This window comes from Leptodactylus fuscus, chromosome 1 (genome assembly GCF_031893055.1).
Source record: "Leptodactylus fuscus isolate aLepFus1 chromosome 1, aLepFus1.hap2, whole genome shotgun sequence".
Classification (NCBI taxonomy): domain Eukaryota; kingdom Metazoa; phylum Chordata; class Amphibia; order Anura; family Leptodactylidae; genus Leptodactylus; species Leptodactylus fuscus.
The window spans coordinates 150481350-150497322 of NC_134265.1; the positions used below are offsets into that span (position 1 = coordinate 150481350).

The 15973-nt window shown below is 39.8% G+C and overlaps 1 protein-coding gene across 3 annotated transcripts in view; it reads right to left on the reverse strand.

Annotated features, from left to right (window-relative positions):
- RORB (RAR related orphan receptor B) overlaps positions 1 to 15973 on the reverse strand; it is a 173029-nt gene that overhangs the window by 17678 nt on the left and 139378 nt on the right. For all 3 annotated transcript variants that reach the window (XM_075279051.1, XM_075279055.1, XM_075279061.1), the window contains exon 5: positions 2760 to 2881. In XM_075279051.1, the coding sequence (XP_075135152.1) occupies positions 2760 to 2881 (122 nt within the window). The remainder of the gene's footprint in view (positions 1 to 2759; positions 2882 to 15973) is intronic.

The window sequence follows — 15973 nt, forward strand, 5'->3', positions numbered from 1 at the left end:
TATGAAAAAGCACATTTGGACAAGGCAGCTTCATTTTGGAAACAAAAATTGAGTTGTTTGGTTATAAAAAAAGGCGTTATGCATGGCGTCCAAAAAGAAACAGCATTCCAAGAAAAACACATGCTACCCACTGTAAAATTTGGTGGAGGTTCCATCATGCTTTGGGGCTGTGTGGCCAATGCCGGCATCGGGAATCTTGTTAAAGTTGAGGGTCGCATGGATTCCACTCAGTATCAGCAGATTCTTGAGAATAATGTTCAAGAATCAGTGACGAAGTTGAAGTTACGCCGGGTATGGATATTTCAGCAAGACAATGATCCAAAACACTGCTCCAAATCAACTCAGGCATTCATGCAGAGGAACAATTACAATGTTCTGGAATGGCCATCCCAGTCCCCAGACCTGAATATCATTGAACATCTGTGGGATGATTTGAAGCGGGCTGTCCATGCTCGGCGACCATCTAACTTAACTGAACTTGAATTGTTTGTCCAAAATACCTTTATCCAGGATCCAGGAACTGATTAAAAGCTACAGGAAGCGACTAGAGGCTGTTATCTTTGCAAAAGGAGGATGTACTAAATATTAATGTCACTTTTCTGTTGAGGTGCCCATACTTTTGCACCGGTCAAATTTTGGTTTAATGCATATTGCGCATTTTCTGTTAGTACAATAAACCTCATTTCAATCCTGAAATATTACTGTGTCCATCAGTTATTAGATATATCAAACTGAAATGGCTGTTGCAAATACCAAAATATTTAGAACTAAAAATGAATAAGATTAATAGGGGTGCCCAAACTTTTTCATAGGACTGTATATACTATGTGATCAAAAGTATCCAGACACCCCCAAAAACATACGTTTTTCATATTAGGTGCATTGTGCTGCCACCTACTGCCAGGTACTCCATGTCAACGACCTCAGTAGACATTAGACATCATGAGAGAGCAGAATGGTTCACTCCGCAGAACTTACGGATTTCGAACTTGGTCAGGTGATTGGGTGCCACACATCACGCAGGTCAATGCCAAACGACGCCTCGCTTGGTGTAAGGAGTGTAAACATTGGACGATTGACCAGTGGAAAAACATTGTGTGGTGTGACCAATCACGGTACACAGTGTGGCGATCTGATGGCAGGGTGTGGGTATGGCGAATGCCCGGTGAACGTTGTCTGCTAGCGTGTGTAGTGCCAATAGTAAAATTCGGAGGTGGTGGTGTTATGGTGTGGTCGTGTTTTTCATGGAGGGGGATTGCACCCCTTGTTGTTTTGCGTGGCACTATCACAGCACAGGCCTACATTGATGTTTTAAACACCTTCGGGCTTCCCACTGTTGAAGAGCAATTCGGGGATGGCGATTGCATCTTTCAACACGATCGAGCACCTTTTTATACTGCACGGCCTGTGGCGGAGTGGTTACATGACAATAACATCTCTGTAATGGACTGGCCTGCACAGAGTCCTGACTCTGAATCCTATAGAACACCTTTGGGATGTTTTGGAACGCCGACTACGTGCCAGGCCTCACCGACCTACATCGATACCTCTCCTCAGTACAGCACTCTGTGAAGAATGGGCTGCCATTCCCCAAGAAACCTTCCAGCACCTGATTGAACGTATGCCTGCAAGAGTGGAAGCTGTCATCAAGGCTAAGGGTGGGCCAACACCATATTGAATTCCAGCATTACCAATGGAGGGCGTCACAAACTTGTAAGTCATTTTCAGCCAGGTGTCCGGATATTTTTGATCACATAGTGTATTTTCTAAACTCCTTAAGGCCAGATTGACACGGGAACACATGAGAGTTTTTTGAATCGGATTTTGAGGCGGAGGCCACTTCAGAATCCAGTCTAAAAAATGGCTAGCCATGGCTGACTAGTCGCGGGATTCCATTCTGGATTATGCCCAAATGAATGGGCCTAGTCGGGAGGTGTCACGAGGTGGATCCTCCTGAAGAAAGGTCAGATCGCTTCCAGTTTTTCCCGCTGGCGGAAAAAAGAAATGACCGGCTCCCATTAAAGTGAATGGGAGGCGGTTTTTTGACGTGGATTACGCGTCAAAATCCTGACCCAAAGAACTCCCGTGTGAACTAAGGCTAATGCAAGGCATTCATACCATAGAGGAAGAACATGTAATTGCTTATATATACACAATCTGGTCCCTGGTTCCATCATAAAATTTAATCCTGATGTTTTTAGGTTTTTTGGGATGGGGAGGTGACTGTTACCCATTTTTTAGATCGGAATTTTTTGTCCACATACCATATTTTAGGTGAGGGCTGTTACTTTTTGCAGGCTATTTTCAGTAAACAGACCTCTGATAAACACAGTAAACAAATATATGAAATGAAATTTCGCCTCTCTGCCAGTTAAGGATAAGAGACAGACTTTCCCCCACATATTTATAACCTGATCTATTAGAGCTCTGTAAACGTGAATAAACTGATGCGATGGATGCTGGTCACTCAAATGTACATAGATACAATGTGACATTTTCAGTGGGTTTTGATTCTGGATATTTCTCAGAAACCCTTATGGGCCTTGATATTTTACAACTGACATAACTGTCAGGAATAGTGCAATTCACCATGGCAACTTTTACTGATGTCGTGTATTGAGTAAATAATAAATAATAGGCTGGCGGTGTTATACATACATCACATAAGCACATTTATATATACTTTTTTGCAATATATTGATACATTATGTTGAGTGTTTAGATATTACAGATATATATATATATATACTATACTATACCTTGCTCTGGTATACTTTAATTTCTTCATAAGAATGAGTCTGCCAAGCTAACTGATGAAGCTCGTCCACTGTGTACTGACATGTTTCCAGATGGGACTTTATGATATTTTGTGCAACTCGATCTATGAAAAAAATATAAATCATACAATCACTATACAAAGGTGTGCAAACAAAACTATATGATCAACGTGGAGTACATTACTGACACAAAAATGTTTTATTAGCTACAGAAATATATTGATGATCACCTTTCTTACTTTACAATATGATACAATAATGACAGCACTATTTCTCATTCATCTACCATTACAACCACTTAATACTATGCATATAAAATGAAACATGAAATAACATTGCAAATTGTCTTCATTAAAAATCTCCCAACTGTTTTGTGCAGAAATATGCAATATAATATTGCAGAATATTGCACATTAGTTCCTATAGAAGCTATGCATAGGCAGCCATGGCTTGGCCTCCTAACTTCCACGGCAACCCCTTGGAACCCGTGATCATCCAGGAGGGGCAATCCTTCAGGGGGTTAATTTGCTGGAGTCAGAGCATCTTCCGTCTCCTGGCCCCCACCTGAGTAACACTGCCGAGAGCAGGAAGTAATGCCGCAGGGACAGCTTCTATGCCCGTGGATTACAGCGCCGTACCATTATGGCGCTGAGCATTAACTATATGTACATAGTTCAGCACAGAGCAGGGAGGGGGGTAAGAGGTTTTACAGTAAAAGTAAAAACAAACAATTGTTTCCCCTTGATAATGAAAAAATATACATGATTGGTATCACCACTCCCATAAAATAAAGTGAATACATTATTTGCCCTGTATGATACACACAGGCACATTGAAAGAAAAATAAAACTGCTTTGGGTTTTGAATAAAAACAAAAAGGTTAAAATTATTTTCTGAAAAAACCCCAAACGTTTTATCGTGCAAAAGAAGTAAAAAATAACAAACAATATAAACAATTGATGTTTCATAATTGTGGCAAGCTTAAAATAAAGTTAATATCGCATATCGAACCCTATTATACTCTATGGGGGAAAAATTCTCGTTTCAGGGGTAGGCAACATTCGATCAAATTGAAAGTCCACGAGTGAGGGTCGGGCTGGATTCTCCGAGAAGTCTTCTCTGTGCAGCGTCCCCGCGGCATCTTCCGGCTCTGAATTCACTCTGCCAGGCATCGACTACGCATGCCCGCACTACAAGAAAATGGTCGCTTACAGTCAAAGCAGCCATTTTCTTGTAGCGCGGGCATGCGCAGTAGGCTCTGCCCAGGCCTGATGCCTGGCAGAGTGAATTTAAAGCCAGAAGACGCCACGGGGACGCTGCGCGGAGAAGACTTCTAAAGGTAGGAGAAGAACCAGAGTTGATTGGCAGACTGTATAGCATTAAGCCAATCAACGCTGGTTCTGCATCTAATTTTTCCATTCGAATAGCGAGTGGTACTCGATCGAGTATGAGTATTTCAAATACCGTAGTATTCGATCGAATACCTACTCGATTGAATACTACTCGCTCATCTCTAGTTAGGAGTCCTGGAACACAGGACTTCGGTCTTCCCACATTGCTTTTCACAGAAATTCCATAGAGTTTTCCTTTCTGGACTTTGTGCTTTAATTACACCAATTACACCTATAGGGAAACCGCTGGTGTTTATATAAATATAATTGACATGCTGCGATTTCCAAATATGCAATGGTTTTGGAAATCGCAGCATTTCAGCTCTGCAGAATTTTTCTGCAATGTGTGGATGGGATTTCCTAGAACTGGGACTGTTAAAAGCTGCAGTTTTTACATCACTAAAAGGTTAAATTTTACATATGGCACCAGAGTAATAGCCAATGATATTTATTTGAACCATAAATTTAAAATCTGCAATTAAAAGTGACATGTTTGGGAGGCATTTGAGGTCAAAATCTGTCCTAACCTTCATTACATGACAAAAAGTGCTCCATGTTTATCCACATCATTTGTATGGCGGTGGTCCTTGCCATAATACTTATACTGTATAAATGGAGGTGGTGTACCCTTAGTCGGATGCCCTCTTTCCTCTGTTTTTGAGTAATCCGTGATAATGGAACATAAGCATTCTCTCTGTAGTCTGATCATGCAGTCATTTTCCATTCCATCTGTCCCCTAGTTTTTGTTTATATGCATTAGAATAGCAAGCACTAGGGAACAGATAGAAATATGACAACAGGATCAGGCTACACTGGTTTACTATGAAAATGAATCTGTGTGGGAGCTGTAAACACATTAAGATTATTTGCAAATTCAGCGAAAAATGTTGTATTAAGTGTAACATTATAGGTCATTTGCCCCAGCTCTGCATAATAATTATTTGTTCCATTGCATTGCTTTTTCCAAAATGCTGCATTTACAGGGGTAAACCTAGCCTGCCTGAGTCGGAAAAAAATAAAAAATGGTGTCCCCATTTTTTAATAGCCTATATTTGTAACCCCTAAATCTTGTTAGACTGAATGAACACAATGGCATGCTCAGGTTTGTGCTTTCACATTATCCGCTTGTGAGAATTAACAGCATGGGGGTCTAACTCTGTTTCTATGCTAGACTGGAAAGAAGTGCAGCTAAAGATAAAAATTTCAACGTTGGCCCCAACTCCCTCAAACCACCACCATCCTACCACTTACAACAAAACCATAAATATATACATTATGTACATGTATGTCATAATGTCGGCAGAGGTTATGGAGAGGACTTAAAAAAAAAATAAAAAATATATATATATATATATATATATATATATATATATATATATATACTCACCTATCCATGGTGCTCTGGTGTCTTCCATGGCAGTCTGGTCCAGCTGCTCTGGGGTTTTGTTTTGGTGGAAGTCCCCATCGCATGAGACCGCTGAGACAAATCAGCGGCATAAGGAAAGGACACCAGATGTCACATGATGTGATATGGAATATTAAATAGTGTCACTTTAAAGTACATTTTGTCCTAAAGAAAGCAAGAACTTACACAGCAATGTGTACAGAAAAATACAAAAGTTCTAGCTTTCAGAAAAGGGGAGGAAAAAGTGAAAACCCAAAAAATTCAAATTTGCTGAAGCTACTCAGGTCAACCACAGCCTATACTACAGAGGGGTTCTACTTTCGTGGGCACCTTAGCTTATGCGTATGGTTGAAACTGAGACCTCTTGGACACCTCTAACTAGCTGCAAGTTGTTCCATTCTATTGCATTTTTGACATAATAACGGTAGCTTTTTTAACACATTACACCCAGGTAAAAGCTACTTTTGTTAATTAAATTTAATTTATACTGACATATGTTCATTTTTTAAATTGCCCTGCCCATTTAAATGCATTTTCCACACAAGAACCTGATCCTGCGCTCATTAGTTGTCTATGGCGCTGTTGCTCCTGTACATTCCTGTAGTAATTCTATGACTAAGAGGTTGTGCATGCGCATTTCTATCTTAGCCATTGCCTCCCTCATCGTGTTGCTGCTGCAATGTGAGGAGCAGGAACATGTGTGTTAGACAGAATGGCTCATGGGAGAACACATTGCTTCCTTCTTAAAAGAGTTGTTCCATCTCAAGGATCCTATCTATACTGGTAGCTTATGTAAATTGAAGACTTTTCCTAAATATATTGCTTTAGAAATTCTTCTTTGTTTGCCTGATATGTAAATGTATTCCTCCTATTGTTTACACAGCGTTGCTATAACCACGGACCTATAGGACAAGTGACGTCACTTATTCACTGCTCTTGCAGGACAATCCATTCAGCTAATTGCAGTTAGTTGATAAAGCTGTAAACACAGATAACACTGAGTCCCTTCTGTACAAGATCAGCATAAGTGTTCTGTGTCCCCCAGCCAGAGGGAGGAGAGGGGAGAAAAATACAGGAAGTGAGAAGCAGACTCTGTAGGCAGCATGCTGATGCACTTAGATGGGAAGACCCCTTTAAATCGCAAGAATGAAGGGATCAGGAAAAAGGTATATGAAAGAATAGTACAGTATATGTGTATACACAACTCGCATGGAAATATTTTGGGGACTTTTGTTTTTTAATGAATACAAACCCTTTCATTTTAATTTTACGTGTACAATTTTCACATTTTTCCGAGTTTTCCAGGTATGACTTTTTAAGAAAGGGGTACTGGTTTGCTGGAAAATGGGGTGTGGCTTAAATTAGGCAAAAATTTTGGCATAACCAATTTCCCAATGATATCAAAATTTTCTATCCTATTCTAAAATGCTTGCCCAGTCTTAGCCAACTAATAGGTAGCATACATTTAGATATGGCAGATTAAAACTGTATTAAAGGAGGTATGACCCATCTTCTTATAACAGGACTGGCTTATTTTGGGGTCGACTGTTTCATTCCCAGTTATATGTTTTAGAGATGAGGCGTGTATCTCAGATCGCAGCTGTGACCTATTCTATCTACTGAAATTTTCTCTCATGGAATAATTTAATGGAAGTAAAAAGATCAGCAGATACATGATTTCACAGGCATATATTTAGAAGTTAAAGCCGATGGTGGATGGAATTCTTTTTCTTTCACGCCATTAATTTATTTCAATCAAAATAACGGAGAAAAGTGAAAAAAATAAATTCCTTCAATTCATCAAAACGAAACCTCACACCAAAGTGCTGTTTTTTTCTGCCTCACTCGGTCATACACAGATTAAAATCAAACACAACCCCCTTTTTGGCAGACATCAGTCAGTTGACCATTGTAAATAATACTTCTCTGCTCTGTGTATTCTTTTCTTTCGAAATCTTTTTTCATGTGTAATCTGTCTATGTGATATCTCCAGCACAGTTTCCTTAGACCATGTTTACATGCTGCAGATAAGTCAGAGAAACTTTTCCAACTGAAATCAGTTCCAAGCACATTCCAACCAGCAGCGAGCACAGTCCTTTCAATAGGACAGCCACAGACATTGGCAGCATGTTAATAAACCCTAAGGCTGGTCTTACACGACAATTTGCGGATCCGCAACACAAATTTCACTTTAAAAATTAATTCCGCAACATCCGCAAAGTGCATCCGCAACGTTCCGTGTGTATCAGTATTATGTGGATCCGCAAAAAACAAAACACCCCACAAAACACACATGTTGACATCCGCAATTGCGGATATACACTGATGTATGTTCAGTGTATTTCCACAAAAATGCACGCGCCCATAGACTTCTATTGGACCCTCCGTGCCGTAAAAGCGCGGCCATTACAGACATGCGGTATACTGTCTGGACCACGGTTGCAGCGCGCCACACCACTGACAAAATCTACGGTCGTGTAAGAGGCCTCATAGAAAACTATGGGACCGTAAATGGTTCGCAATTTTGAACCCGCAATTGTGGACCATTTGCGGTGCAAAACTACGACCGTGTAAGGCCAGTCTAAGGGTCCATTCACAAACCATTGATAAACCCCAAGGGTCCATTCACAAACTATTAATAAACCCTAAGGGTCCATTCTAGAGGAAAATTCCGCTAGTGGAAAAAAAAGCTAGCAGAACCCATTGAAATCAATCGGAGGCTTTTTTTCAGCGTGGAAAATTACCCCTTGAAAGCTTGCTGTATTTGTAGAACCTTTAGGGTCTATTCACACGGAGGAAAATGGTGAGGAATTTGGTCTGGAAGGTCTGTGGAAGGTTGGGGGAGGTGTAAGAGAAAAAAAAATGTATATTCACCTGTCTCAGGGGCTTTGTTGCTAATATGTGTTCAAGCATGTACCGGGGCCTCGTTTTTGTAAGTCCTGTACCTTATGTGGTGGTAAATAACCAATGATGTATATGAATGAAGTCACTAGTCTATCTCCAGCAACTGCTGAGGCCACCGATTGGTGTTAGTGGACACTTAAGGCACAGGAGTTACCGCAATGAGGCCCAGACACAAGTCTGAACAGGACTGGGGACAGGTAAGTATGAATTTCATTTGACACCCTCCTGATCCCCTATAGGTTGCTCTAATGCATGGACAACTCCTCTAAAGTACAAACATTTGTACCACGTAAGCAATTGCCCTAGTTTACACTGAACACTGATACATAGAACGGCAGAATTAAGTTGTGTTCATGGGTTTCATCTCAGGAGAAGCTGTTCATTACTTGCCCATGGTCTAACTCACTCATGTCAGGTGTTGTCCAGGCTTCTCACAGCGGGAAATGATTTATTATTTAAGGGCCCATGTCTTATAGGAGCAGTAGAATACCTCGCTGTTAGAGAGCAATTTGCAAGGGAATCATCTTGAGAGTTTGAGTGAATTAGAGGAGTCGAGTGAATAGCTTGCCAGAAAAGAGAATTGGCACACTTCTAATAAGATATCCTTAGGCAGGAGTATGGGTTCTGTGCTGGTAGTTGGTCCCTCCAGCAGGAAATGTGTTTTATGTCGCCATGGCCTGGATACCTGCATGGTTACTTTTCCTCTCCACTATGTTTACCAACCTTCTTGAAGAACTGCTGTATCACAAAACATCTGCTACAGTAAAGAGGAACCACATCGATTAGCTAAGTGTCAAGTGTGTCCTTTCTCCATTGGTAGAAGACTCCAGGTGACTTGCAGTGGGTGGTGCCTGACCTGCCACTTGGGACAAGACAGGTTGGACACAGCAGCAAATTGGCCATAGTAGAAAGCTTCACTAAGTGACCATTTTGCCACTGTCTTGATTACAGTAACTGCCCATCGATATGTGTTACATCCATACAGATCTATACTGGGCACTGGCAGACTGGGTGAAAGGACTTTGATGTAACTCTCAGGTGTACTGTTTTTCCTTGTGAAGGAGCCTGCTGGGAGTAGGGATTCACTTTTGGTTCAAATCCATAGTCATGTTTCAAGGCTCTTTAATAGGACACACATTGATTTAAATTGTAGCTAAGGCTAAAGCCCCTTGTAGTAGGCAGCAGCAAAAAAGCGTTGTGGGAAAACCCATGGTGGCAGCACATTGCATTTTTTCCTGCAGGTCTTTTCACAGAAAGTCCACAGAGTTTTCCATTGCGGACTGTCTGCTTCAATTATACCTACAGGGAAACCACCAGCGTTCCCCGTAGGTATAATCGGCATGTTGCAATATTTTTGGAAATTGCAGATTTTTCCGCAGTGTATGAATGGGATTCTCTAATGACTGTAGAACGCGACGTTTACGCCATGTGGGGCCCCAGACTATAGGTGGCATTAGCCAGACAATTTTCTTCCTCCTGGAGAAGAACTATACACATACTTTTTCCCAGAGAGCATTGTCTGTAGAGGAAACAGTTTTCACATAAAGAAATTAAACTTTATATGAAGCATATGAAGATGAAAGCAAGCTCAGATTGACCACATATTCCAAGTGGATATAGATGGAATAGAAAGTCAGCAAAAGGGGAGGGCATATTTTTATTCTTTTACAATGTTTGTGTTTCTTGTACTGTGGATTTATTATGTACAGGTATATTCTAGATGGGAATGTCTATAACGATATGTTGTTTGTAATGAAGAGCATGAAGAGCAGCAACGTAGGTTTAGAATAGAATAGAACTGTTCTTATCCTGGGGAGAAAATTGGTTTGTCATGATGGCAACTGAGATCAATACAGAACAGTCATAACAGAAGAACAATACACAATACATTGATGTTGGGGGCCGTGGGGTGCTATGGAGAGTGATGGTCGTATGGGACTGTTATAATGGTAGGTCAGTAGGCCTCAGTAGACTTTAGTTCACTGGAGATTGAATCATTCTTGATTTGTTTTCATAACATCTCTTAGTATCAGGTCCAGCATGGAGGTCTTAATGGCTTTCTTATTCAGACTGCCACGCTCCATGTTGAATAGATTTCTCCTGTCCCTTAATAGCGCTTCCTCAACAGATGACAGCAAAGAAAATTGTACTCGCTAGTACAGTGTGATAGAACAGTTGTAGCATTTTCTTATATACATTGAAGGAGTGCAGTTTCCTCAGTAAGTACAGTCAGCTATTTCTTTTTACAGATCATGCTAACATGCTTTTGCCAGGCACAAGCAAAAATGTCTCCTACTAAATGCAGCAATAATAAAATAAATTATCTTAAGATTCAACAGGAAGCCCCAGACAGTGCACCTGCTAAAGACTGAGGGCAAGGAAATCGAAATCTACAAAAACCTAGGAGTCTGCATCGACAGTTGACACATTCTGATATTACTCCTTGGCTATTCCTTGGGGAGATCTAATAAAAATGTACAAATACATGAAGGGACAATGCAAAGGACTTTCTAATGATCTTTTTACTCCTAGGCCAGTGACAGTGATAAGAGGACATCCTCTATGTCTGGAGGAGAGAAGGTTTCACCAGAAACATAGAAGGGGATTCTTCACAGTAAGTACAGCGAGGCTCTGGAACTCTCTGCCCCAGGAAGTGGTGATGGCGGATTCACTGAACAAGTTCAAAGTGGGCCTGGATGTCTTCCTTGAAGAGAAAAATATAACACGTTATGGACTCTAGATTTTAAGGACACGTTGTGCCAGGGTTTTTATACTGACTGCCAGATTGGAGTCGGGAAGGAATTTTTTCCCCTGAAATGGGGCAATTGGCATGAACCTCATAGGTTTTTTTGCCTTCCCCTGGATCAACACTGTAGGGATTGTAGGGTTATAGGTTGGACTTGATGGACTAATGTCTTTATCCAACCTCATCTACTATGTAGGGTTGAGGCGATCTTGAAGTTTCAGGATCGATTTTAAAATCCAATTTCCTATCATTTTTCATTCAAACCCGATCTCGATCCCAATTCCGATCCCAATGCAAGTCAATGGGATTTTTTTTATTAATCGGAGATCGGATTTTAAAAGCTATCCTATTCACTATACAGCATGGAATCTAACAATTGAACGCTTTAATTGTTAGAATCCACGCTGTGTAGTGAATCACTAAGTAGCCAGAAGATTTTTTTTTAAATCCTCTGGCTACTTAGTCCCCCCTGGTGTCCACTTACCTGCAGAGATGGCTGCTCCTGGGTTCTTCTTCTAGAGATGTTAGTTTAGTCTTCCATTAGAATGAATGGAGGCAGCTGGCGCGCAGGGGGTTAAGGCTTTGTGTCGGCTGCTTCCATTCATTCCTATGGAACCGCAGCGGAGCCTTCACACTGAGTATACACTCCACTCAGAATGAGCGGAGCGTATACTCAGTGTGAAGGCTAAGCAAAGCATTGTGGGAAATAGTACCAATCTCGATCCCACCTAAAAAGATCGTGTTCGGAATTCCGATCGCGATCGTGAAATTTTCTCGATCGCCGATCGGAATCCAATCTTTTCCGAACACGGTCGCTCAACCCTACTACTATGTAACTACTATTATAGGACATTCCAATTTTTATATACCACCCCCTCCCTATTTATATTCCATGCCATGCTGTTGAATTTTGGTTTACACATATCAAAAATCCTGATTCGATAGCATACACATAGACTATTATCACATGGTGGAAATTGAAGAGAAATTCCTTTAAGAGAGTCTTGTGCTGCAGCAAGAACGAGCAGGACACTTATTTTTTCAGTGTCCTGCTGCAATCTCTGTTCCTATAGAAAACAATGGGAAGCATATTTGTAGAAGAATCTGCCACGGATTCAGGAGCAGAATCTGCAACAAAATCTGCAACAAATTCCTATGAGTGAACGTACCCTCAATGGCATTTCCTTTGGCCAATGGCAGTTTGAGACGGGATGGCATGGTTGGAAAATGATTGTAATAATCAATGAGAGTGAGTTTGCAGCTATTAATAGAGCTCATTTTCAATTTTGGTTATTTTTTGCCCAGCCCAACTCTGTCATCTGCCCTACTTCAGGTAGTACTCCTCTACTGGAGCTGTCGAAGTAGAGATTTAGCTTGTTGCCTGCTGCCGGTGAAATTCTCAGATTATCTTCATTCCTCACCAGACAGCTCTCATGTTGTTTGTTTGCAGGTTCTTCTCTAGCTTTGTGCCATAGCAAGCTCTACATTTATGTATTGTTTTAGGGTCAAATTTCAAAGGTAGAAATACTGAATGAGTTTTGATATTAATAAACTAGAATAATAAAGAACCTGTAAGTAAATACTAAAAATCAAGCAATAAACTTGCCTAATTGTGAATGCAGGATGAAGCTCTCAATGCAAATGGTACAGAGAAAGAAAACCACTAAAAGCACCAAATGTCCCTGAAAATAATAACTATTTCTTTTTTGTTCCCTTCATTTTTTTCTTATTGCATAGCAAGCCAAGATCTGTATTATTTTTTTGTTTGTGCGAATAAAGCAAACTAAGGTTTGATAAACAATAAAGAATGTTCTAACATTTGGGTATTTTATGTATTGTTCTATTCAGATTTGATCATGGTATGTCTGTGAATTTTAAATATCTAACACAATATAGTGACATTACAAACAAACAGCAAGTCATTCACCATTTAAATAAATAAATTCACAGTGAATTGGTGTGTGGAAAGCAAGATATACAACTTAACTTTTAATAACTATAAAATTGCATTGTAGACGTCTACTAAAGATATTAGAGATATGGTCAAGAAATGTAGGGTCACACTTGTACAGGGTGAAAGGGAGTGGTTCAAGCGCTGGTTACTCCTGTCCCCAATGTAAAAAAAACTGCTCAGAACAACAGGGGCTTGTACGCAGCATCACTGAACAATCACCCCTATATAAATGCAGTTGTGACCTCTGACCAAATGCTCCTCACTAAGATAAATTGTAGGGCTTAGAGAATAACAGAATCCATCCTGTAAATTCTTATGTCCCTAAATATAATGTGCACTTAATACTAAATACTCCCGAGTACGAGAACTAACATATAGTGACTTCTCCTAAATAATAATAATTTGTTGACTGCACTCAGATAACGCCACGGTCAACCAAAGCTCTACGCATTTCACACTATTTAAAGCATATCTATGTTCATCAGGAGCTGATATAAAGATGGGGTAACTTCCCTCTCTAGATGGAATCAATAATAAATAATGCAGGCTCTAACCAAAGAATAATAAACCTGCAGTACAAACTGCACATCCCGGGAGCTCCAATGGCGAGTCCCAGTGCTATATGGATAACAAACGCCGCAGGCCATAATCAAAAAATAATAACCCTGCAGTAAAAATTGCACTTCCCAGGAGCTCCAATGCGAGTCCCAGTAGTATATGGATAATAAATGCTACATGAAAATGTGGGAGGATTTGTGATAATGTGCACCAAAATTTAGCCACAAAATTCTGGTGCAAAGTAATTCGGTCTGTACAGTCCAAAAATGCACTAAAGTTATCATAGAGCATCAGCTACCATACTAAATATGGCACAATTTTAGGCTCGTCTAGTCTGTATTTACACTATCTATATATTAGAAGAGAATTAGTAAATCTCCCTAAATATCTCCATTATCATACTGAGACATTTTGTACCAGAATGATATTTTATACATATGGTGTCGTAACCTACAAATCATTTTTCTTCCACTTCCACAGCTACAGTACAACATATTGATATACCTTTTGTGCCAACAGTAGGTCTTTTTGTTATAACAGTAATATGGATATTGGGCAAATGCATAGAATTCAAGTATGAGTTGTAATGTAATAAACTTATATAAAAGAGTCTACTAAAACAAAGTGTCATTGTGTGAAACACAGCATAGATGATAATGACATAGTGTACTGTAGCTCGGCACTAGGTGTCACTTACTATCATTAACAGCATTTTACATAACATCAATGAACCTATTAACAGTATCTGTTACTCAGAGAAAATGTGATACTCTTCTAGAGAGAACGTTGTATTGTTTTACCCATTGTCTAGACACATTAACACATTAGCATTTTTAGTAGAAAATAATATGACATACATCAGAAAATATACATTAAATGGTGTGCTACAACATGCCCTTGTGACTGAGTTCTTGCTCTGGCACATTTTCTGCAGCGGAGCCAACCTGTTCTGTTCTTAACAATGCATAGACATTCAACAAGTTATCCGTTATCTCATGTTTATTGATTAGGATGAAAGAGCAGAGATTTCACCGTACACTGGTTTGCCGCAGAAGGCCTGTTCAATGAGGCTTCATTTATACCTCTTGGATCTCATGGAAAGGTTTTGAAAAAGGTGGGGGGATCAGAATCAAATTCTGTCCTGCTGGCAGACACTCTGTCTACCCCACCAGACTCCATTCATGAGTATACTGTACAGGAACACTGATATATGTGAACCGAGGATTAGATGAGCGTAACTTTTAAAGCATGACAGCTGTTTCTCAGCCAATGGCACTGAATACAAGAGAACTATAGTATTTAAAAGCATCCTTGGGTATTGGAATCCAAAAACTCAATAAAAAAAATTGCACTTCATTTGTGAAAACTCTACTTTTTAATAAATTAGGTAGACTATAATGGTATACGTACACATAACATATTATATTGTATGGCGGCACAAACAGGACATTATACCATGTGGAGGCCACTAATGGGGCTTTCTGTAAGTGCGACTTAACTGATAGCTAATAACCTCATTTATCTTCCCTAGTGTACCAGTTAATCACATTGACCCCTCTACTCCATGTGTCCATCAGGAAAGATTAGATTAATATGATTTTTTTTTCCTAGTTTTGTCTTGCTTATACTTGGGGAGCGTGTTATAGTCAAACGTTTCTTATTAGCTGAAAAATATTGTATTTCCTAGATTTGACACAATATGACACAAAATAGGATTGAACGAACAAAGGATCAGCAAGGGGCTACACAGAATAAGAAAAAAGCATAGATCAAAACTGTTGCCACAACTATATACAATTGGGGTTGAAGATCTCTCATTCTCATCAGCAGACTTCAGTATCATGGACTTAAATGATATTAAATGCCGCAATTTGGTGGCAGCATAAACGCCGCATCAAAAATGTGACATTTTACATTAACTGAAAAGTGGATGGGCTTTTGGCTAATCCCTTCTACACACTACAGAAAATAATCCCCAGCAGAAATGCTTTGATTTGAAAAACACTTGTGATGCGTCTCCACCTCAGTTTTTCCCACAACGCTTTTTGGCTGTGGCTCTGCACGTGGAACCTTAGTCTAAAAAGTTTTAAAGTGTTGAAAGAATAAAAACACTTCAAACACTTAAAAAATCTAGTTATAAACATGTCCACATTTTTATTATGTAAATAAATAAAAAAATTACATGTTTTGTATTGCCGTGTTCACAGCAACTCATACTAAACAATAAGGGGGAGCTCA